This window comes from Sardina pilchardus, chromosome 15 (genome assembly GCF_963854185.1).
Source record: "Sardina pilchardus chromosome 15, fSarPil1.1, whole genome shotgun sequence".
In the NCBI taxonomy this organism is placed as follows: Eukaryota; Metazoa; Chordata; class Actinopteri; order Clupeiformes; family Clupeidae; genus Sardina; species Sardina pilchardus.
This window is the reverse complement of record NC_085008.1, coordinates 17,001,655-17,027,276: the sequence shown is the minus strand read 5'-3', so window position 1 is coordinate 17,027,276 and position 25,622 is coordinate 17,001,655. Positions and strand designations below refer to the sequence as shown.

Sequence of the window (25,622 nt, the reverse complement as noted above, 5' to 3'; positions counted from 1 at the left end):
GCTCTGTGGCTTGTTGCTCAAGGAAATCCTCTGAAAGATCAGTGACTTGCAGCAGGGACGAGGCTAACTTTACACTGGTCCATCACTGTCCTACAACAAACCCCCAACTAATCCCTAGCTAATGTGCGTCTATGCATGTAAACAAACAGTATGTGTGTCCAAATGTGTATTGACATGCAAGTAGCTGATCTTAGGCTTATAGTGGTAGGTAGTAATTGTAATAAAAGTAATTAGCAGAGCAGCTATTTCATTTCTCTTTGTAGTGAGGCCAGTCACAGCAAAGATCCTTTAATTAAGAAAACACATATGGACATTACTGGTAGATTTATATACTAAAATGGCAGTAAAAACTGGTTGCATATATTCACTATACACAAGACTTCACATTCCATCCATAAAACAGTTCATAAAAAATGGAATTGGTCTGCATTTCTGGAAATGGGCTCAAAACATAAGTATACAAGGCAACATACAGTAAGATAATATGCTACAAAGCCTTATATAAATACATCAGTCAGAAGGAAGGAAGCAATCATACATGTACTGTACAGTATATTGTGTATATACTATTTATCTTAAGTGCTACATTGTGAGACATTATTCACCTCTGCTGATTTGAGTCAAGTGTAATCCAACGTGTGTCCATTGAGTCTGAAACAAAGGAAGAAGTCCCCCCATAGTTGGGGACAGCAGAGTTTTGTGAGCAGTGTTACACCCCCAGACCCCTGTCGCCTGGCAAAAACACCAACACAGGGAGTTGCTCGAAAAAGTCCCATCCATGTTCGGACGCTCCCGAGGCGAGAACCATACACAAGACCACCAGACCTGAGGCTCAAGCCTCCCCGGCAGACAGCTCCACGGTGGGCTCCCAGAGAACCCCCCCTCCCCCCCCCCCTCCCCTCCGGCCCCCGCGTCAGTGTCCTTTCACAGTTTGCTGTCTAGAGCCAGGTGGTCCGGGTGGAGTGCCGGCTGTGGGCCTTGGCACGGGCCGCGGGGGGGTGGCAGTAGCGCGGTGTGCGGCCACGGCGCTCCCTCCCCGGGCGGCGCGCCCTCTCAGGGTCTGGGGGGGCGGGTAGTCAGGCTTCCTCAGCAGTGGCGTCTATACCAGCATAGGTGAAGTTCTCAAAGAGCGCCATGTTCACGTATGCCTGCGGAGCAAAAAAAAAAAGTTATAAGGACGTTTGTTTCACTGGAGTATTGACTACCCCAGCAATACGCTAGATAGAAATGTGGCTTGAATTGCGTGCTATCGTGTGCAATCATCATCCTCAGCTCTTGCTTAGATTAGACTATGTGGCGACCACACATATCACTGACTGTGACGGTAATCATACCCATCAATCTGTGCTCTTAAATTCTACCTCAGGACCACAACAGTTTTGTGTCTTAATCTGGCCAATTAAAAAAAAAACGCTTGTGAGAAGGATTGGCTTATTTTTGCTTGAATTCAGCTTTACTGGTATGGACCCAAGCAGCCCATGACTAGGCCTACATCTCAACTTTTGTATTCAGGCCCTCACCTTCCTTGCCTCTTGCATCCTGGTGAGTTGCACAGAGATTTGTGAGAACGGTGGTCGCTCGTACGGCCGATCCCTCCAGCACTGTCGCATCAGCTCATACCTGAAGAATAGAAAAGCCTCTCTTAGCTCTCACTTCCGAGTCATTTTGCAGATTGTTTGTTGTTTGTTAAATAAGCCTCTTTTTACTGTGAATTTCAACATCTGTTTTTACATTCCTCCTTATAATGCACAATGCAAAGCATAGATTTATCAGTCGACAGTTTTAGATAAACAAACAGGGCGTACAGTATGTCTTAATAATGCTATTGGCCTTGTAGTGGAGCTGTGAGAATGAGAGATTGGGTATATTTACACTTCATCATCACAGTTCTTGGGTTTCTCCATTCGGTATCCCTGTGGGAGTTTCTCGTAGAGCTCTGCACAGGTCATTCCACAATACGGCGTTCCACCTGAAAACAACATAGACAGTGATAGTGCCACCCATACCAATATGACTAACCAACATTACCATGATCAAGTATACTATCATTATCAGTGTGGTAATTAACTGTGATCATCACCAGCATCACTCAGTCATACGCATCCTTGTTCTCTCCACAAGATAAACTGTACTTGGTGTACATTACAGAGGTGGAAAATTAAACTGAAAAAGAGACATTTTGTAGAAGACATCTATTTGCTCACCTAAGCTCACAATCTCCCAGAGAAGGACCCCAAATGACCATCTGATGTAGGTGAGGAAACAGGGAGGTGAACATCACGGGAAAGGGAGGAAGAAAGAAAGAGAGAAGAGGGAGAGAGAAAGAGAGAGAGAGCGCAAAATAACACATTGTTTACTAAACAACACAACTGAACAGTGAATCATATTCAGTCATTTTCAGATCATTTTCTTTCAACATTGGTGTAGTTGTTTGTGCCTCTGCAGTGTGATAGAATCTGCCATGGGGCCACGGGGTAATAAAAGAGGTGGCACTTCTGAAGCTGTTTGCCACTGCTGAACTTGCCATTTGTGGCACCAACTTCCTTTGGTTGTTGAACTCTCTAGCACACTGAGTTCTCATGGCTATAAAAATAGGGCTTTGACAGGGGGGTTTGTAGGCTTGCGGCAGAAGTATGTCTACTTCTCCAACTTCCTCCTTTACTTTATCAGTTCCTTTGCATGAATTTATCAGGGTGTGTGGAGTAGCACATTTTGTAGAGGAGTAGGAATTGTTGTTTACTAAGCTATATTAAGGTCACATTATGACACAGAACCGCTGGTTGTTGTTTTGCAGAAATGGGACATTACAGCATGAATTTGTTTTGCCACAATTGCCATAATTTTGCCATAATGTATATATAACATCATATAACATCCCTGAGTTAAAGTGTGAACTCCCTGAGAAAACATTAAGGTCCACATTAGGCTCTACAAAGCAAATAAACAATCTTCATCTAAAGAAGATTTCTTCAGACTGTTTGCCATGGTCTTCTTGACACTTTCTCTTGACAAACAATCTTGAAAATGAGGCTTTCTGCTACAAACACATTTCTGGCAGATAAATCTCTCTGGATAAACTTGATTTCCGTGGGGGAACACCTTCCAAGGTCAGAATATCAATGTTTTGTTTACACGTGAATCAGGGCCAAGAGAGTGATATCAACATTGCTTCAATACATCAAAATGTTAAGATCCCTTGCATCTGTAGAGGGTCCTCTGCAGTAAAAAAAATGCTGTTGTGAACTTGTGACAGAACCTGAGCCGGGATTTCCAAGTAAGCACTCTTTATCTTTTCAGCCCACCTCGGTAATCTGGGACACATCCTCAGTGGACTAGTGCACGAAAGGCTCTCAGTGAGCTTGTCTGTTTCCTGTGGAGCCAGGTGTGTTTGAACCTGCCACTATTCTGAATGTAATTAGTGTCTAGAAGCCCTTCTTTATCGTAACATTCACTTGGTGCAACACCGAACTGGGTCCATCTAGACGCTAATTACAATCAGAATAGTGGCAGGTTCAAACACACCTTTCTCCACAGGAAATAAACAAGCTCACCGAGAGCCTTTTGTGCAATTAGTCAGTTCTGTACCTCAGTGTCATTGGCACTGTCAGCCTTTTAATCACAATGACACCCTCCGCTAAGGCAGGCCCATCGCAGGCTAATCAGACCTGGGCATGTGTCCCAATACCTCTGGGGCCCAGCTGAGGTATTATTTTCCTCATCCGCTATTATCCACTGACTAGTGCTTTGGAGTCGCTGATGTTGCCTTACTGGTCCACCGCAGGGTTTGGTCATGAATCCCCAGGCCTTTCAGGAGCCGAATAATGGCTACCACAAAGCCCCCACAACCAACTTCTACTGATTGGACTCTTGCTCTCTAACGTAGCTGCTCTGCATCAAAGTCAGCACCTCTCCCTCTCCTTTCCCTCATCCACACCAACACAGTTCTTATCCACTTTTACTTAACAAAACATTAGTTTAAACCCATTGATATGAATGATACAAATCAGCACACTGTAGGATTAGCATCCTATGTAGTGTAGCAGAAGGGAGTGTCGCCCCAGATACTCACACATCACTCTTTGTGGTGTAAACACTGTAATTTAGCGACTCTATAGCCATCCATCGCACAGGCAATCTCCCCTAAGAGATAAAACAGAGAGATTTTTGGTCTTTAATATTTAGCACACATGCACACACATTTTCTTTCTTATTGCACTGATGGAGTTAAACATTAGCATTTGCTCAACCACAAGTGGTAGGAGATGGCATGTCTTTTGGCTCTCTGCTGACCTCTGCTGGCTCAAATTGAACACACAAAATATACAATAATCTATCAAACTCATGAAATACCGAATGGCAAATCCTCAGATCTGTTAATGCATTTACCATGGTCTTCTTGACATACACCTCCTCTCCTCGAGACAAACCAAAATCGGCAATCTTGGCAACCAGGTTTTCTCCTACCAGCACATTTCTGGCAGCTAAATCTCTGTGGATAAACTGGAGACAAAGATGAGAGGTCATACTAGGTTTCAATCAGGATTTAACTAAAATATCTGCACAGTATTATCCCTCTGAGAAAACATATGGCTAAAATGACAGTTTTCCTAATCGTAAGAGACAAAAGACAAAACAAGATGTAATGTAAATTGTAAACATTTCCCAAAGCCACGGCCATGTTCAGTTCAAGACCAGCTACAGAGCCATACCTGTTTGTCACTAAGATAATGCATGCCATTGGCTACATCAACAGCAAACTGAAGCAGCTGTTGAGAGGTAAGAGTCGACGCAGTGCCATGCTCTTTGGCGAAGGCTGGGTCTGTCTCTAAGACACGGCTCTTTCTCAGAAAGTCCAGCAGATTCCCGTAAGGTGCGTATTCAATGGCAATGTAGAGGTACCCTGTGAATAGAGGTTAACCGGAGTCAAATTCCTCGTTTGTTCACACAAACCTGGCCAACAAATCTGATTCTGATTTTAATTCTGAATGTAGGCCTACAAGAATATGAGACACATCTGAAATCTTCGATTGAACATGCACCTGAAAAAACCCTGAAAACTGCTAAGAATCTGATACACTGTATGCACAACTTGCTTTCAAGGCAATTATGCAACAACCTAATCTGTTTCTAATGGAGTTGTGGCACAGGCCAAAAAGGGGATTTCTTTTTACTCAAAATGCACTAGGGTCCCATATCAGGTTTTGTTTTCTATAATAGTGGCAAAGATACAAACAAAACAAACATAATCGTCCAGATTCCTCTAACAGTGCTAATATTGGCGTGCCAAAAAAAGAATCTAATAAAATTTAAATTTGACTATACAAGTTAACTATTTCCTGTACTATTTCCTTGCACACCAAAATATCAAGAGATTTAAGACAACAATTAATCTTAATGCATATCTTGACTGTTACGTGTACTTAACTGATGGTCGACTGTGTCTAAGGTAAGTACCAGAAATACCCACAGGATGGCGCTCTCACCTCTATTCTCACAGGCACCAATGAGGTTAATGATGTTGGGGTGCTGGCCAAGTTTACAAAGGACCTCCAGTTCTCCTGCAAAGTCTCTGTGATCATTCTCAGAGGCAAACTCTAGACAGGACAAACACAATGGACACCAACACACACACACACACACACACACACACACACACACACACACACACACACACACACACACACACACACACACACACATTGGTCAGTTGGACTGTTGGACACATCAATATGTATGATCCTGATATACTCTGTGCGTACAGTATGTGTTCATTGTTTTCCGTGTCTCTCCCACACGATTCACCTTTCAGCATTTTGATGGCAGCACTCATCTTGTTGCCGTCCTTGTTCTTGATCATAGCCTTGATCACTTGACCAAAGTTGCCCTCACCGATGACGTCCTCAAACTTGATGTCCTCCCACACCAGGATGGGGTATGTCAGAGGCTCTGGGTTGGGCTTTGGGCGCCTGGTCAGGGTCAGGGTGCCCGAGTTGAACTGCAGGATGGTCTCCTCCCCCTGAGTGGGAACAGGGAGAAAGGCATGATCTCCACGAGGTGTCAATGCCTATGAAAGCGTGATTAGACCACTTGGCACTATGAAGAACAGAAGTACATGTTTGCCTGTAAATGTGTGTGTGTGTGTGTGTGTGTGTGTGTGTGTGTGTGTGTGTGTGTGTGTGTGTGCAGAGGTGGAAAAATCCAGTTTCAGTGAGTAAAAGTCCTACCACATAATCAGTGGCAACCATTAATTTAAACCAGCTGATTCTAATTAGCACAACTCTTCAGTTACTGTACGTAGAGCAGCTAATTGATGAGATCACCTGTGCTAAGTGCACAGGTAGAACCAATACATGATCAGACTTTTACTCTCTGAAGCTGGAGTTTTCCAGCTCTGTGTGTGTGTGTCATTTCTATTCAGAACGTTGGAGACGGCCACGCTTACCGATCCAGACTGGTAGGTGAACGTGCGCCGACGTTTGAGCAGGCTTTTGCGTATGCAGAAGAGGACCACCAGGGCCAGGAGGATGGTGACACAGGTGACGGTCACCGAGCCCACCACCGCCACCAGGAGCTGAGAGCTGTCCCCCCCTGGTTTTATCACTTCCTGGGTGGTGGGTGTGAATCTGAGTGTACCTGCAGGAAGATGGTTTAATGTCTCAGAGGGGAAGGGCATCCACCATCATTTCACTGGCTCTATGAATCAGTTTAATGTGTTATATTATTATAATGATACAAGAAAATAGGCATGAGTAAAACAAGCATTGCACATCTACTGTATATAAGTAATCATGAAAAATGCTTTGAGCATAAGACTTTCTTGTACATTACACTATCAAGTGACTCTGACGAGACTAGCACAGAATTGTTCTCTTGAAACACTCAATCATGTATGGTGTAGATATTTTCCTTTTAAGGTTAAATTCTGTTTCAACAGCATTTTTTTTACGAGTATCTAGTTTTTTATGGCATCCTCAAATTCGATCCCATGGGACAGTGTTATGAGAGCAGATGATAGCCACACCTGTCATTTCCTCTAGCCTTGCAGTCTAACCACTTTGTAGTTGTGCCATAAAAAATTACAGATCAGCCTTTAACACGACATCAAATGTAGGCTACATCACTTGCTGGTGGTTGACTGTTAGTAAGCTTGCAAGTTTTAGGCAAAACACCATATTGCCTTTTTATCATCTACAAATGTGCTACTCTGTCTATTTCATGGTTAAGATCCTCGATAAAGGCTTTGGTACTACAAAACAAAAAGTGCCTGTTCTGGTATTTACAGTACAACACCAGATGTTGGCTTTAAAACCACAAGAATCATTCTTAACCTTCTCTGAACGACAGCACTTAAATAACAAATATCTCACATTCTGAGCAACAACATATTAAGATTTCTTTACACTCAAGGTACTATATAGAACCAAAAATGGTTCTATTGCATGCTACTGTATACAGTATGACACCCCTAAAAGGGTTCTTTAAATAATTTTGAAGAGAACCCCTTTTTAAAGAGTGTATGTTCACTTTTTTATGTTCAGACACTCACCATCTCCTTGGATCGGGGCTTCCACAAACGCACTCCACTCTCCAGGCACCTTGGAAAATGCCCTGACCCTGAACTGATAGTGGGTGCTGCCATTGAGGGCAGTAATGTCTTTGGTGGTCTTGTTGCCATCTTCGGTGTCCACCCAGAGATGCACGCTCTTTTGGCCGACAGGTTGGTACTCAATGGTGTACTTAATGATGCCCCCGTTGGGGTCCACTGGAGGCTGCCACTGAACTCGCACTGCGTTGAAGGCGATGTGGTCCACACGGATGTTCTGCGGTGACGAGGGTCCTGAAATGAAAATGACAATGAAGAAAAGACACACAGCGGGTTACTACCAGAGGAGGACTCTCTTTCACTACACATCCACATTCAACGTTACTTTCCCTGCGCTTGCTTCAGTATATCTGAAATGTATAGCCTCTACTGCAATTTAACAACTTTTCAAAGAATAACATTACTGTGTCTTTCTAAGTCCCTGAGACTTCCTCTCTCTATTCTCTCAGAGTCTAGCTAAAACGGTGCACCTATACTACAGGTCCCATAGCATTGGACCTGACGCAGAAGGCACAAAGGCAGCTCTCCCAGGCCTCTGAGTCGAGCACAGAGTGATATTGCCGTGGATGGTTTAAAGGGGAAATGTTACCCTGACTGTTGACGCGGAGGATGTAGGGCTTTGAGGCCGGCCCGAGACTGCCACAGTTGACCAAACGGACGACCACGCGGTAGTCCTGGTGGTACTCCAGGTTGTGGAGATCGATGGAGTGCACACTGAGCATGTTGTGCTTCTCCCACAGCTTCGTCCCCGTGGGTCCGTAGAACTCAACTAAAAAGCCCGTGGCTGAGCCGTGGCCCTGGGGCAGAGACCACTTGACCGTGGCGTTACGGCCCTCCAGCGAGTGGAAATCGATCTTCGGTCTGGCCGCGGGCTCTGACGACACAGAACATGCAGTCAGAGGCAATCCGCCATGCCTGCGTGATGATCACTCACAGACAGGCTGGGTCACTTTCAGCTACCCACTGCTGCTAGCTACAGTAGCGGGCCAATAAAATGGAATTAGCTATGCTAATGCTTTGCTCTCTGCTCTACACTGGCCAATTTAGTGTACTGTACTCACTACTCTTATTCCCTGACTGCCCTGGTTTTGCGTATCACTGATGGGACGGGTTTCGACGCCTCTTACCTGGACAGTCGGTCTTCATGATGGCCTCTGGTCCGGAGGCCCCCTCTCCTCCCTCCCCAGGCCGGCTGAGCTGGACCTGCACAAGATACCTGGTGGAGGGCTGCAGGTGCATCAGGCTGATGGGGTCAGTGTTGTATACTGTAAGAGAGAGAAAGAGTCAAAGACAAAGACTCTCTGGTTGGGTCCTTGATCTGTAAACCTCTTGTTTATGTTTTAAATAGAGAAGATTTCACAGAGGCATTTGACCTTGCTATTTCTTTACTTGCAGGGCCAGATGAGATCAGCCATTTTTGAGGAGACATGTCTTAATTTACATTTCAAATTGCTATTTCTTTGCTACCCATAGAACAGATTTCTTTAGAAGAAACCAGCTCTCAACACCTTCCAGACTAATCGAAGGTGAGATGACACCCTTGTCTCAAAGGACTGTACAGGCAGGCCTTGTACTAATATAACTGTACAATACAATAAACATCTAATACTACAACTAGTACTACATCTAATACTACAGATCCATCCAGGAGTGTACTGCCCTACAAAGCAAAAAGGCAGTAACTACGCAGAGTGAAAACAAATGACCTTAAAGTTATCCTGTTGTCCAGCCTAAGTAATTGTAGGTGGATTTTTGGACATGTGGAGGTTGTGTTACTTTGACATTAACTTATGAGTGTAGACCAAACAAGCGCAATGGCACAGTGTCAGCAGACAGCTTTCGTGACCCTACAGCGTGAACTCACCGCTAAAGGAGGAGAAGAGATCCGACGAGTCCAGGCGTTTGTAGAGGACTTTGGTGGCGATGATGGGTCCGTCTCCTCGGTAGGTGTCCCACAGCTTCACCTGGAGATACTTGCTGCCCTTCTCCAGCAGTGTGGGAGCTGTGGTGGGACATGGTGGCTCTGAGTGGAGAAGGCAGATCTTGGTCATGAGAGGCAATGTCACATCAGAGTATCTACCGATGTAGGCCGAGTGCATTAAAAGGAGAATGGTGAACCGTAACTGCTATGCCAGATTATTAAGAGATTAAAAAGTTTGCTCAGTTCTGGTCTAACAAGACAACACACTGACTACAGTATAATGCCATTAATGTTTAAATGTGTTTTTTTTCCCCATCACGTATGCAACAATCACTGTTATTTCACATTCCCGTCTATTCGTTTTCACTGTCCTACTCTTGATCAGTAAGAGCGGTTAGCCATGTCTTGGCTCACCTTTGACAGTTAGATTGAACTTGCGTGAGTCCTGCCCGCCGTTTGTCGATACTCTGCACTCCCACAGGCCTCCGTGCTCTGCTTGCAAGCGAGGGATTTCAAAATGGGCGGTGCTCTTGTTCGAGTCAGTGGTCGTGTGGATAGGCTGGTGACAGAACATGGAGAAATTCTGTTAATGCACACACACACACACACACACACACACACACACACACACACACACACACACACACACAGACATGCAGGAATGGAAAAGTCTAGCTTCACAAAGTAAAGCTCCAACCATGTATTGGTTCTACCTGTGCACTTACAGTAACACAGGTGATCTCACCAAACAGCTTCTTTACCTGGCTGAAGAGTTGTGCTTATTAGAATCAGCTGGTGAATGGTTGTCACAGACATGTAGGACTTTTACTTTCTGAAGCTGGATTTTTCCGCCTCTGCTGACATGTTACCTGAAGTTCAGTGCTGTCCAGCTTGCGCAGCACTATGCTCATGTGCCTAGGCGGGGGGTTGCCCGTGGCAGAGCACGTGAGCTTCGGGCTTGAGTGCAGGTTCCACTCCAGGTTGTCGTCCATCTCAATGATCCGAGGGGCGTGCTCTGCAAGGACAGAGCAAGACCATCAGACAGCTGGCAAATGAAGACATGCTTCAAATTCAGAAATTTAGCAATAGGCCTCGGGATCATGACGTGAAAACTTTGCGGGCACAGCCATATTGGCAGCCTCACTCCTTAGTTTACTATGGATTACTATGGATTTACTCTCGCCTGTTAGTGTGTTCCTGTTACTTAGTTTTTGCCTTCTTGGTCGTATGTTGCTGTGTAGTGGGGTGTAACAGTGCAACCCACGATCGCAAGAGGAAAATAATCGCTAAAACTATATTTCTGCTCCTTGTCTTCTCCATCTGAATGAATGAATTATTACGTTCGGTGCGCTACCAACATGGCGGCAATATTCCTAGAATGCAAGGCGTGTGCCCGAGCCCTATTCAGCAAATAAGCTCAAGGACACATCCACTTGCACCAGCTACCTACTGATTAGTGAATGACTCTCCAGACCTCTCGAGTCACTGCTGATGATATAGCATACAGTTCAACACAAAAACGCTAAATGTCATTCCTGTATTTAGAGACTTTACAGTCTTTTAATGTTTTACCCCAGCCTCTTTATAGTCTCACTGACTTAAATCAAAGTATCTACCAAGCATCTGGGTATCAGATGTAGGAGCGTTTGAGGACTGCTAAAAACAACAGGAAGGCAATAAACCAGCAGGAGTAATGAGCACCAACGTCACCAAACACAAGCATCTTGTGGTTTGTTGAATACCACTGGAGAGGATTCACTCCATAGCGTCAACTTCATGGGGTGTCGTTTGAATAATAAGTAAATATTTTGTTACAGTTTACTTGAAGGTATCTACATAAAAGTGGCACCCTAACCCTAAACCAGACAGGGTTAATGCGGAGAACTGACTCCTAATGTGAGCATTATGTCATAAATATGTTTATAATGTTTATGACACATTCATGACAGTGTCATGTCACTCTTATGTAGATACCTTCAAGTGAAGTGTAACCAAATACTTCTACAATTTCCCCCAAACTGAATACAAATTGAAATGGTGGACACATGAAGGCCCGTGAGGTCCGGATGTGAGTCCTACCCTGTGATGCCCCTGATCTCCCCCGTTAGTGCATCAGGTGTCTGAGCTGAAATTCCTCTCTCACCTGATTTCTCGCAGTGTTGCCCACGCCACCCTGTCTGGCACTGGCATCCACTGTAAGGGTTGCAGGTTCCCCCGTTCTTGCAGTCACAGCGCAGTCGACAATCCGCACCATACATGCCATCTGGGCATTCTATCAGAGGGCATAAAGGAATCTTAGTTGCACATTCTGTTTTTCCTGCAAGTCTCATACCCAGTAATCTACACATGATCATCCAAACAAAATACATATTGTGTAATGTAAGTGTTTTACTCCTGTAATATAATGATCATCATCTGACTCCAAGATGTAGCATTTGGAAGAGGAACAATATAGTGGCACATATACACCATTCAATAACTTCATTACAGAAGTCCTCTACACATGAAAAAGACAAAGAATTTCAGCAGACTTGCCACTAGATGTACCTACACTAGGTGTACTAGAACCTGAATCTGCTCTTACTTTCATTGCAGAGAGCTCCATGCCAACCACTGGCGCAGGAGCATCCATAAGGATCCAGCAGACAGAAGCTTAATCCTTTGCAGTTCATCAGCTTACTACAGGATTCCTGACAGTTGTGACCAAACTTCCCTTCCCGGCATGCTGCAGAGGACAATACAGAGGCATTTTAGGCTGCAAAAGAACATCATCATAGACAATGGACTTTGTTCCGCAGACACAGTACAGTCAGATGGGTGTTCTTCCTTGCCAGCTCAGTCGGGAGCAAGGTCCATGTCCTGTCTCAGACCCCACCAGCACCAGGACCATGACTCACTTCAGGGCGAGCCTTTTCCAGCCGTCCCCACCCACCTGTCTCGCAGCGCATTCCCATGAACCCCGGCGGGCAGATGCAGTCGCCACTCTTGTCGTGACACACCCCACCGTTGAGGCACTCGGGACAGTCCTGATCGCAGGCGAGCCCCCACTTCATGCCCGGACAAGCTGCCACAATCACACAACAGAGTGGTTAGTTAGCCTCAGCACCAACATCGACACCATCTGAACACGATGTAGACTGGTGGTTTTACAATGGGTAATGCTCCGTACCTCTCACAATGAGTCTCATGATGGCACCAAAGAGCATACTCTGACCAATGAAGTTGGCACTGTAGATCCCAGCGTTTTCCTCAGTGACTTGGCTTAAAGTCAGCTTGGCTGTATTTTCTACCCGTTCTTGCACATGTGTTGTAGAGTAGAAATTACCTGAAATGGTAAAATGTTTAATTTATCATCTTATGAAATCAGGCCATTTAAGCCTGGAAACTTTAGGTAACACAGAGGAGGAAGAGGAGTACTCCTGAGCTTAATTAGTCAACCAAGAAATATATTCAGCCCACAAAAATCACGTTTTTGTTTACTTGGAGGTTAGGGAAGATATGCTTACCATTATGTTTCCATGTGATCTCTTCTTTTCTATCCGTTTTGTTGATGTGTGTGACCAATTCCACTGTATCTCCCTTATTGGCAGTGACAGAGAGTTGTGCTGGGAACAGCCCCTCTTTAATCATATAAATAAAACATGTTTACTATGACACAAATCAAGTGACAGAACACTACTAGTCTGCTGTCAATTGCTCCATCTTACCTTTGTAAAGGTTGCTGACCAAAGTCACTGTATGATGGCTGGAACGGCAGTGAAAAATGCCTGCATGCTCTATTTGATGGAAGCCAGATGCGATCACCTTTCTGGCTTCATTGGCCACACCGGCCACTGGGGTCACTTTGAACGTGGGATTTTTTGGATACATGATGATTGTGTTGTCTTTCTTGATATCCAGGTTAAGTTTAGGGTTGCGCTCACCACTGACACACGTCAATTTGTGCATGTTGCCATTGGGCCCCACTTCAGAAATCATGGTGAGATCCATGACAGAGTCTAGAAAAGACAATGTAAACATTCAATGTTTAAACTGAAAACCTTAAACTGTGGTCCCATTATCCATGACTTTTTAGCACCAAGTATTATCCAGTTAACATTTAAAACAACTATTATCCCAGATTTTATTAGGCTACTATACTGTCTTATTCCCTAATATAACAAAGAAATGATTTCAGATATACAGTTTATAATGTAGTCGCAAAAGTGAAAAGCATTTTTGCTGGACAACAACATGTCCACAACCAGTAGCTTCTGTTGCTTTGAGTCAGTTGTTCTCCATCCTCCATCTATCCCCTTCCTCTACATGCCATTGCTAGGCATATGACCCCCAAACAATGGTAGGAAACAAAGATGAGCCCTGGTAATCTCAAGAGATCACATTCCACTCCAGACATTGTGGGCTGGTGAGTTCCCTAACCAACCAAGAAGGTACTTATAACATTGGCCTGCATAAGTTGAGTCCGTATAGAGGTGCCTTGAGTTGTTCATGTTCATAGCAAAACCAGATTTCACGCATCTGATTTACGATGGATTGATAGTCCTTTTGAAATGCCTGATGAATGTTTTCAAATTCACCCAATCGCCACACAATGTGAGCTAATGCTAAATATTATAACGTATGTAAACTATATCTTGACACTCACTCTACACAATAATGAAGTTGATTTCTTGTGTTGGGTTCGGGCTAAAGACATACAACTTAATTAATTAAATAATAGCGGTACATATTAAAACAATACTCACCTGATGAGGAGATAAAACATAACAGTAAAATGACGTAAATCATTATTCCAGATACGTTGTAATCCGTAAATTTGCGGATAATTCCGATATGTATAAATGGGTATAAAACCTGCTTTCCAGTTTATTATTCCACTGTGGCGCGTTACTGCGCATCTCCAGTAATTCCGATGTTACATCCGTACCATTAAATTCAGACAATATCTAATATTTTCTGAGACGTCTCTTGGCGTCAAAGCGTGTAATCCGTTCAATAGCCTCTAAGTTATGTGTTCTCAGTAAGCTCCTCTGCTCTGGGTGGGAAAGGAAGGAAAACGCGTCACGGCGCTGGAGAGAGAGGATTGAGGGTTTTGGCACTTTACGCTGTTTGACATCAAAACATGGCATACTTGTTGTCTGCAGTAGAATACATATAGCCAGTTTACATCGATGATAGTATGATTAGATGAACGTATTTCTTCAGGTGTTGTGCGCTAATAATCTAAGGTGACATTTGATCTGCATAATATTGTAGAACAAGTCGATTCCTACCTGATATTAGTGAGAAATCAGCATGTGTCAACTTCCTCCGAATGTTGTGAGGTTTTAGACGAATGATTCGAATAAATGAGTTCATGCATAACCGAGGCCTAATCATTACAGTGCATGAAAATGCACTGTACTGTTCTTCCTATTCTTCTTATTACAGTGCATGAAAATGCACTGTACTGTTATTCCAAGTCTTCTTATTATTATTATAGTGCATGAAAATGCACTATACTGTTATTCGAAGTCTTCTTATTATTAAACTTCTTCTTCTAACGCAGCCAATTCAGCTTCAACCGTTTAACGTAGAAACTTCATTCAAACGTTGTTGCGTAGGTCTTGCTTATGCCATGCCTGCTTTGTATTTTTCAACTTTGTCACTTTTATACTTTTTAAACTACTAGTTAAAAACTATTACAATTTCCCCCATAGACTTAACATTGCTCATTATGACATCACGGCAGCAATTAGAATCTTAGGCCAGGTGGCCGGCCACCTGGGCACCAACTGTCAGTTTCTCTCAGGCTCCTCTCTGAAGACTACATATTCTGTTCCCCTGTATCCTCTGTGCACAACAGTATCAAAATAAGTCCTCCTAATTCCATCCAACTTTATATCCATTCATCTTCTTCAAACCATTCACTCATCCACCCATTCTAAACAGTCTGCCTATCAACATCAATTAGACGTTCTACATTCAACTTTTAAACAATCTACTCTGTCTCAGGCTGGCTCTCTTAAGACTAGCCAGTTAAATTGATTACACCTGTATCTGTATCCACTACTCTCAGTAGAGAGCTGTGTCTCTCCATTCTACAAGAATATAAGGCACATTCCATCCAACATTCTATCCATTCATCTTCTTCAGACCATTCACTCATCCACCCATTAAACTGTCTATCAACATCTATTAAACAATCTGTCTATCAACATCCATTAAACTCTCTGTCTATCAACATTAATTAGACTATCTACATTCAACTTTTTAATTATTTACTCTGTCTCAGGCTTTAAGAGTACACTCTGGCTGTCTTAGGACTAGCCAGTTAAATTGATTACACCTGTGTCAACTACTCTCAGAGAGCTGTATCAGTGTCTCTCTTAACAAGAATATAAGGCACATTCCATCCAACCTTCTATCCATTCATCTTCTTCAGACCATTCACTCATCCACCATTAAACTGTCAATCAATATCTATTAAACAATCTGCCTATCAACATCCACTAAACATTCTGTCTATCAACATTAATTAGACTATCTACATACAACTTTTAAAGTATTTACTGTGGGTCCCTCTCAAGCAGCGTTTATATGTCCTCCCTCGCTCCTCGATCCTCAATGATCTACATAAAGAAAGATAGAAAAAGGGCTAGACTATCCCATTGTTGCCACTCCATCATTCTTTATGTAGATCAGTGAGGAGTGAGAGAGGACGCGTAAACGCTATATGAGAGGCACCTTCTGTCTCAGGCTTTAAGCATACAATCTCATTAAGACTACAGATCCTGTTAACTGTTTCCTCTGTCCACAACTGTTTCAAAATAAAAGTCCTCACTGCAATAATACACTATTAAATCATTTGACCATTGAAACTACTCAACTATTTAACTGTTCAACCATTCCAACTGTCAGTTATCATCAACTATGCCTCCAGTCAACTACATGAAACCTCCATGTACCTAGCAACCAACATAGCAACCATTAAAATTAAGCGTTTATGACCGTTTCCATAGCAACCAACATGATTATACTGCAGTAACTTCTTGTTTCCTGATAGTGGCCACCATGGATACCCTAGCAACAAATGTTTCAAAATAAAAGTCCTCACTAGCAAGTTATCTAGTTAGCATGGTTAGCTTTGTTAGCATAGCTAGCATTTTTAGCATAACTGCAAAAAAGCATCAACTAAGTTAGCTAATCAACCTGGCTAGCATTGTTAACAAATCTAGCATTGTTAGCAGAGTTAGCATTTTTAGCATTACTGCTAGAAATCATCGGTTAAGTTAGCTAATCAACCTGGTTAGCATTGTTAGTAAAGTTAGCATTGCTAACATAATTAGCATTTTTAGCACAACTGCTAGAAATCATTAGCTAAGTTAGCTAATCAACATTTTAACATGAATAGAAATCATTAGTTAAGTTAGAACTGGAATGTTTCAGCTTTAAACTGTCTACCTTCACACTATCAACTCTCTGTAAACGATGCAACCACCATGTTTACCCTAGCTACACCTTAGTAACCATATCTACCTTTTTTTGCATTTTCATGCACTAGTAATTCCTTGGAATTGCATTTCTAGTTAAACTTCTTCTTCTAACGCAGCCAATTCAGCTTCAACCGTTTAATGTAGAAACTTCATTCAAACGTTGTTGCGTAGGTCTTGCTTATGCCATGCCTGCTTTATATTTTTCAACTTTGTAACTTTTATACTTTTTAAACTATTAGTTAAAAACTATTACAATTTCCCCCATAGACTTAACATTGCTCATTATGACATCACGGCAGCAATTAGAATCTTACTCCAGCTGGTCAGCCACCTGGGCACCAACTGTCAGTTTCTCTCAGGCTTTACAATATCCCTGAAGACTACATATTCTGTTCCCCTGTATCCTCTGCGCACAACAGTATCAAAATAAGTCCTCCTAATTCCATCCAACTTTATATCCATTCATCTTCTTCAAACCATTCACTCATCCACCCATTCTAAACAGTCTGCCTATCAACATCAATTAGACGCTCTACATTCAACTTTTAAACAATCTACTCTGTCTCAGGCTGGCTCTCTTAAGACTAGCCAGTTAAATTGATTACACCTGTATCTGTATCCACTACTCTCAGTAGAGAGCTGTCTCTCCATTCTACAAGAATATAAGGTACATTCCATCCAACATTCTATCCATTCATTTTCTTCAGACCATTCACTCATCCACCCATTAAACTGTCTATCAACATTTATTAAACAACCTGTCTATCAACATCCATTAAACTCTCTGTCTATCAACATTAATTAGACTATCTACATTCAACTTTTAAATTATTTACTCTGTCTCAGGCTTTAAGAGTACACTGTGGCTCTCTTAAGACTAGCCAGTTAAATTGATTACACCTGTATCAACTACTCTCAGATAGCTGTATCAGTGTCTCTCTTAACAAGAATATAAGGCACATTCCATCCAACCTTCTATCCATTCATCTTCTTCAGACCATTCACTCATCCACCCATTAAACTGTCAATCAATATCTATTAAACAATCTGCCTATCAACATCCATTAAACATTCTGTCTATCAACATTAATTAGACTATCTACATACAACTTTTAAAGTATTTACTGTGGGTCCCTCTCAAGCAGCGTTTATATGTCCTCCCTCGCTCCTCGATCCTCAATGATCTACATAAAGAAAGATAGAAGAAGGGCTAGACTATCCCATTGTTGCCGCTCCATCATTCTTTATGTAGATCAGTGAGGAGCGAGAGAGGACGCGTAAACGCTATATGAGAGGCACCTTCTGTCTCAGGCTTTAAGCATACAATCTCATTAAGACTACATATCCTGTTTCCTCTGTCCAAAACTGTTTCAAAATAAAAGTCCTCACTGCAATAATACACTATTAAATCATTTAACCATTGAAACTACTCAACTATTTAACTGTTCAACCATTCCAACTGTCAGTTATCATCAACTATGCCTCCAGTCAACTACATGAAACCTCCATGTACCTAGCAACCAACATAGCAACCATTGAAATTAAGCGTTTATGACCGTTTCCATAGCAACCAACATGATTATACTGCAGTAACTTCTTGTTTCCTGATAGTGGCCACCATGGATACCCTAGCAACAAATGTTTCAAAATAAAAGTCCTCACTAGCAAGTTAGCTAGTTACCATGGTTAGCATAGTTAGCATTGTTAGCATAGTTAGCATTTTTAGCATAACTGCTAGAAATGATTAGCTAAGTTAGCTAATCAACCTGGTTAGCATTGTTAGCAATTTTAGCATTGTTAGCATTTTTAGCATTATTGCTAGAAATCATCAGTTAAGTAAGCTAAACAACCTGGTTAGCCTTGTTACCATAGTAAGCATTGCTAGCATAGTTAGCATTTTTAACATAACTGCTAGAAATCATTAGCTAAGTTAGCTAATCAACCTGGTTAGCACTGTGAGCATAGTTAGCATAGTTAACATTTTTACCATAACTGCATGAAATCAGTAGCTAAGTTAACAATCAACCTGGTTATCATAGTTACCATAGTTATCATTTTAACAGGAATAGAAATCATAAGTTAAGTTAGAAGTGGAATGTTTCAGCTTTAAACTGTCTACCTTCACACTATCAACTCTCTGTAAACTATGCAACCACCATGTTTACCCTAGCTACACCTTTGTAACCATATCTACATTATCTATCTATTTTTGCATTTTCATGCACTGGTAATTCCTTGGAATTGCATTTCTAGTTACAGTGCATGAAAATGCACTGTACTGTTCTTCCTAGTATTCTTCTTATTATTTTTCTTCTTCTAACGCTCGCAATTCAGCTTGAACCGTTAAACGTAGAAACTTCATTCAAACTTTGTTGCGTAGGTCTTGCTTATGCCATATGTGCTTTGTATTTTTCAACTTTGTAACTTTTACACTTTTTGAACTATTAAATAAAAACTATTAACAATTTCCCCATAGACTTAACATTGCTCATTATGACATCACGGCAGCAATTAGAATGTTACGCCAGGTGGCCAGTCCAGGTGCAGCAGCTCTCTCTCTCTCTCTCTCTCTCTCTCAGGCTTTAACATGCACTGGCCCTCTTGAGACTACATTTTCTGTTCCCCTGTATCAACTGTATCAACATAAGTCTTCCTAATTCCATCCAACTTTCTATCCATTCATCTTCTTCAAGCCATTCACTCATCCACCCATTCTAATCAGTCTGCCTATCAACATTAATTAGACTATCTACATTCAACTTTTAAATTATTGACTCTGTCTCAGGCTTTAAGCACACTCTGGATCTCTTAAGACTAGCCAGTTAAATTGATTACACCTGTATCTGTATCCACTACTCTCAGGAGAGAGCTGTGTCTCTCCACTCTACAAGAATATAAGGCACATTCCATCCAACTTTCTATCCATTCATCTTCTTCAGACCATTCACTCATCCACCTATATTAAACTGTCTATCAACATCTATTAAACAATCTGCCTATCAACATCCATTAAACTCTCTGTCTATCAACATTAATTAGACTATCTACATTCAACTTTTAAATTATTTACTCTGTCTCAGGCTTTAAGCATTCAATTTGATATTGTGTAGGCCTACACTAGGCTAGTATTTTTAAATAACCTAGGCCTAGGCTATATTTCTTTGTGTCGAGGCTATGGCATCATTTTGACTGCTGATAATGGTTTTATTTGTATTTTAGTATAATCCCATTATAATTTATATTACTATTATTATTATTATTATTATTGCTATTATTATTATTATCATCATCATCATTGTTTTTTTTTTAACCTTTTTTTATTATTATTATTTAACTCTGTTGGTCAAACTGACCTCTTACGTCGCCCAGTGGCGTGCTTGACAGCTTCATCAGACAGACAATCAAGCATTTTTGACTTCACTTCGTTCGACCCCGTCGGTCTACTCCGCTTCATTGGTGTTGCAACTGAGTGGTGTCGTCCTACTGTGCCTTCAAAGACTTCGACCAGAAGTTACGTTGACTCTTCACATTACCTCCAGAGTACGTTTTCTTTGTTTAACGTTAACACTACAGGTATTTTGGTAGCCTAAGGTTAACAGCGTTCTTAAATCTTTGAGTCTGTTAGCTGACTAGCGAACGTTAACGTTCGAGCTAACGCTAACGACCAACTGTAACTTCTAGACCTGTAGCAGCTAGCAGCTACTTTGTGAGGTGTCCCCTACCATATCACTTTTATTCAACGTATATGTTGTCCAAAACAATGTTTACGAATTGTTTCCGACAATTTAGTAGTATAGCTGACTCAAAGTCTGCTACTTGGAAATTGTCGTAGCCTAATTAACGTGAGCTACTTTGCCTATTAGAAGCTAGCTGTTAGTGCTACTGAGGTAACTTAACCATCTTGGAATGAACTTTGGCAGCGAACTGTCTGTCTAGCTATTAACTACTTTCACTACATTCTTCTTGAGACATTAATTATCATCACTTTTATTCATTGTATGAATTGTCAAAAACCCTAGCAGCTACTGGTGAAGTCTGACATTTAGAAACTAGGCCTACTGTCTGGTGTAGTCAGCTCTACCGATTATAGCAGACGGTTTTTGGCCACACCTGACACGGCAGCGCATCGAACATTCTAGAAAATACTCTAGTCTTTTGCATTTGCGGTTACCTTGATATCGGACGTACAGGCCAGCACATAACGTAGACTAGATGTTGCCAACACACCTGTAATATAATAGCCTATGTGTAGGCCTACTACTTGATCACACAGATGAGAAGTTGCATTTGGCTAAATTAATGTGATTGTGTTGCATTGTAATGTTATAGCAGTGGTCACAATTTCACAATTGTTTTCTTATTCACAACAGAAAACAACAGTCTTTTTAAAGATTTTCATCTTTCACCCTCCATCTCCACCTTCCTTTGTGGTGAGGCAGTTTTTGCCACAGCAAAAAAAAAAAATCTCAAGACTCCCAACCTGTCTTCCTTTGTGGTGCTGCAGACTTTTCAGGTATGTAATTAGAATTAGTTGTACTGCTAGACCAGCTATGCTGCTTGTCTACACTTTTTTTTTGCTTATACAAACATATACATTGTGTTTTTCTACATCTACTAGCTACTTATTTGTTTAATATCAGAATGGTCAGTCCTCCATATTCTTAAGTGCCTACCATTGACTACTACAAATGTGTCTGAATGTGAGGATGTCTACAAAATCTGCTCCTGCATAATATACAGCTGTGCTGAATTTTGTATTAGTTTTCTTTGCTCACTATACTTAAGTCATCCTACATCATTATTACTGGTGTATTGCTGAAATTGATAGAACCAAGAATGCTTTTTCACTGTGGAACGAGCAAAGCAGCAATGTTGCAGTGTTGCTTTTTTTGGAAGTATATAACGTGTGTTTTTTCCCCCTCTCTTTTTTTGTCTCCCTTTCAGGCTTGTTCCAGACCAGCCCTGTCAGAGTGGTGTCTGTACGTCACGTGTGACACTGTGCCTGTCTTCGTCTGCACACCCTGCACTGCACTCACATACAACAGAACCCACTTAACGCCTACCTGCATACATATCTACGACAATAACTGAACACTTCCTGAGAACATATTTAACTGCACATACCATACTCTGCACATACTATACTCTACCATTGTCAGACTGAATACTCCTTTGAGACTTGAATACTTTGAGATTTGAATACTACTTTGAGACTTGAATACTTTGAGATTTAAATACTACTTTGAGATTTGAATACGTTGAGATTTGAATACTACTTCGAGACTTGAATACTTTGAGATTTAAATACTACTTTGAGATTTGAGTACTTTGAGATTTGAATACTACTTTGAGACTTGAATACTTTGAGATTTGAATACTTTGAGATTTGAATACTACTTCGAGACTTGAATACTTTGAACATATTTGAACATATTTGAACATATTTCAGACAAGAATTTTCTCAGTTTCTGACCACACACACTGTGAACTATATAAAGACTCTAAGCCATACTAAGAATTAACTGTGAACTATTCAGATAGAGAACTATTGCAATCAATTATTGAATTAATAATTAGACTAAAGTCAATATTTTGTGTGAAGTGTGAAAGTACAGAGTACTCTGAACTATATAAAGTTTCTGGATCTTACTGATAACTACCTGTGAACTATTCACATCGAGAACTGTTACTGTGAAATATATAACCGGTTAAACGTTTAAATAGTTGAATAATTTCTGTTAAAGTTGTCTTTGCTGTTGTATATCTACTTTTACACCTGAGCTGTGCTGCAAGACTGAACGTGGGCTGTGTGAGGACTTCAACATTCCATCCTAGTTCTGCATAAAACTGATTATTTAACTTTTTTTAAAAAAATAAACCATTGAAATAAATACCAGTGCTTGCATATTGAGTTTATTAATGTTAAATCTCATCTAACTGTATTTATATACTCAGATTAAGTTGATATAACCTGTGAGTGGAACAGTGAGTATATTCTAGTGTGTTATCTGTGATAAACCAATAATTTGTACAACCAATATTTAAATAAACTTGATCAGTAGACTATATTTTTCTGGTAACATTTGGAAACATGGGAAGAAAAGGCCGTCGCTCAGAGGCTCAAAAGAGACGTTGGCGTAAATTGGACCTCTCAGAAGTTGAACCACATGAGTCTTTAGACCAGAGTAACTTGAATGACAGAGAACAGGTGAATGAGGTAACTAGTGCTTCCAGCATGAACATGGAGCAGAGAGCAATAACATGTGTCCAAGCAACTCATAGCCAAAAAGATGTAAGATATGGGAACAACAGTAACAAGCAGTGCACCTGCAATTCCCTGGTATTTCTTGCTACACTTCACTACCGAACAGAGCTCAACACTGATGATCTTGACTACGTTTTGCAAAAAGGTAACTTGATGTACAGTGAAGTGCAGGAATGGTTGAGCACGAGAGGCAATGGAGCACATGACCACTTGGCTCTTGACGAATTACCTGATAGTGTTGAGATCTATGGACAGATGTATCATATTGAGAAGTGCCTATCACGGTATGGCAATCTGAGGCAAAATGGACCTGATGGTGTGGACTACCTACAACTCTCTGAAAGACTGCATTGTTTGTCAAATGATGTAAAGTATGCACTGCTAACTTTAGGTTGCTTAACAATAGCTTTGTTCAGAGATGAGGGTACATATGGACTTTTTGATCCACACTCTAGAACACCTTATGGATTTCCAGTAGACAATGGTACTGCTGTGATGATGACCTTTGTCAACTTGAGTGACATGATTGATCATCTGCTTGCATTCTGGACCATCCTTGAAGCACGTGACGAATGGGTTTATGAGTTAATGCCAGTTTTATTTACATCTGAGTGCAATGAACAAGGAAGCCACACTGACAATGCACAACCTTCTCAGACTGCAGAGTTCCAAGTTCCAGCCATTTCTGTGAATTCACGTACTAAACGTAATAAGGATCGCAGGCGCCGAAAAATTGCCAAAAAACAAAAGGACATGTCCTTCAATGAGAACAACAGAATCAGACAGCGGAAATATTACGAACAGAATAGAATGAAAAAAATGGAATATGAAAGAAAGAGGTATGCAAACTGTGTTCAACACAAAAAGAAATCATACCTCAGAGACCGTTACATGCATGAACTTGACTATAAGTTGAAAAAAAAGTTATATTTAAACAGCCTATACTCCTGTGACATGAGTTTTAGATCGAGAAAACAGGCTTACATACAGAAACGTTACTCAAGTGACGTTAACTTCAGATCAAGGCAGCAGGCTTACATACAAAAACGTTATGCCCATGATATAACCTATCGTTCAAGACAGAAGTTGACCATGAAAAATCACTATGCAAATGATCCAACATACAGGCAGAAAAAAAAGGAAACCATTACTACTAGATACAGAATTGACACTTTATTCAGGCAGAACAAAATAAAAACTTTTACTGACAGATACAGAAATGACCCTGTCTTCAAGCATTATCATTCTCTACAAAAAAGGAAGAATGCAGATGTGGGCCTAAATAACAGTTTCCAGAGAATGCTTAGCAAAATGCGATGTGCTTTAAAAATACAGCGCAAGTACCGTCATCTTACACACCTGTCTAGACTTCAATCAGAGCATGAGGTTGAACAACAGTCTAGACTTCAATCAGAGCAAGAGGTTGAACAATCAGTTGAACAGTCAACACCAACAGAAAGCACCCTTTTGCATGATGCCATCACATCTTTTCGAATGGATGTACAGAACGGCCCTACTTTTGTGTGTACAGTGTGTCACAGAGCTTTGTTTTATAACCAGGTAAAAGTGTGCCATCATGAATGTTATCGAAAAAATCGAGGAATGGTTGATCGATGCTTAACAGGCAAATATGTACATACATGCACCGAGCTGTGCAGTGCACTTGAATCATGTTGTGCATCAAATGAAAAGACAGAGTGGATTTGTTACAGCTGTGATGAAAACTTGAAGATGGGGAAAATGCCGGCCATTGCTGTAAACAATATGTTAGAGCTATCACCAATTCCTCCAGAGCTTAGTAATCTGAATATACTTGAAAGGCACATTATTGCACTGTACATACCATTTGCAAAAATAATCAGTCTTCCCAAAGGCCAGCAGAAATTAATACATGGTGGAGTTGTGTGTGTCCCTTCAGAGGTGGAATCCACCGTCAATGCTTTGCCTAGACCCACTAGCCAGTCACAGCTTTTGAAAGTGAAGTTGAAAAGAAGAATGAACTATACAGGGCATTACCAGTTCCAAACTGTAGACATGACCAAAGTATTACGTGCCTTATCCAAACTGAAAGAGATGCATTCAGAGTACAAGGACATAACCATAACTAATGATTCACAAGCTTTTGGGGATGGAATGAATAGCTTGACAGATGAAAATGACATTAGTGCTGTAGAGGATGTTGATCTAATGGAGACTGATGCAGTGGATGAGCTTGACATTACTGACCCAGAACATTCAGAAACAAATAGTGCAGGCAATCAGCCTAATGATGAAACCCACGAGTTACATGATAACCAGGATTCACTTGACTCTGAGCAGGACACAAGTCAACAAAATGGTGGATGCTCTATAGATTCA

The 25,622-nt window shown here is 41.3% G+C and overlaps 1 protein-coding gene across 4 annotated transcripts; it reads right to left on the bottom strand.

Annotated features, from left to right (window-relative positions):
• Positions 1-908: 908 nt before the first annotated feature.
• On the bottom strand, positions 909-14,511 carry tie1 (tyrosine kinase with immunoglobulin-like and EGF-like domains 1). Of its 4 annotated transcripts, none has more exons than XM_062555996.1 (23): positions 14,270-14,511; positions 13,232-13,522; positions 13,031-13,144; positions 12,694-12,849; positions 12,457-12,588; positions 12,109-12,249; positions 11,668-11,796; positions 10,394-10,539; positions 9,939-10,083; positions 9,468-9,626; positions 8,731-8,868; positions 8,193-8,477; positions 7,547-7,837; positions 6,443-6,633; positions 5,803-6,064; positions 5,484-5,594; positions 4,710-4,900; positions 4,387-4,500; positions 4,070-4,140; positions 2,205-2,245; positions 1,873-1,969; positions 1,521-1,620; positions 909-1,148 (listed from the first exon to the last, which is right to left on the bottom strand). In XM_062555996.1, exons 1-23 carry the CDS (start codon positions 14,310-14,312, stop codon positions 1,077-1,079), a joined length of 3,420 nt encoding a protein of 1,139 aa, XP_062411980.1. In that variant the 5' UTR covers positions 14,313-14,511; the 3' UTR covers positions 909-1,076. The 4 variants fall into 4 exon arrangements, with proteins under 4 accessions (XP_062411980.1, XP_062411981.1, XP_062411983.1 ...); XM_062555997.1 differs by having other exon boundaries at positions 5,803-6,016; XM_062555999.1 differs by lacking the exon at positions 8,193-8,477.
• Between the last annotated feature and the right edge of the window lie 11,111 nt (positions 14,512-25,622).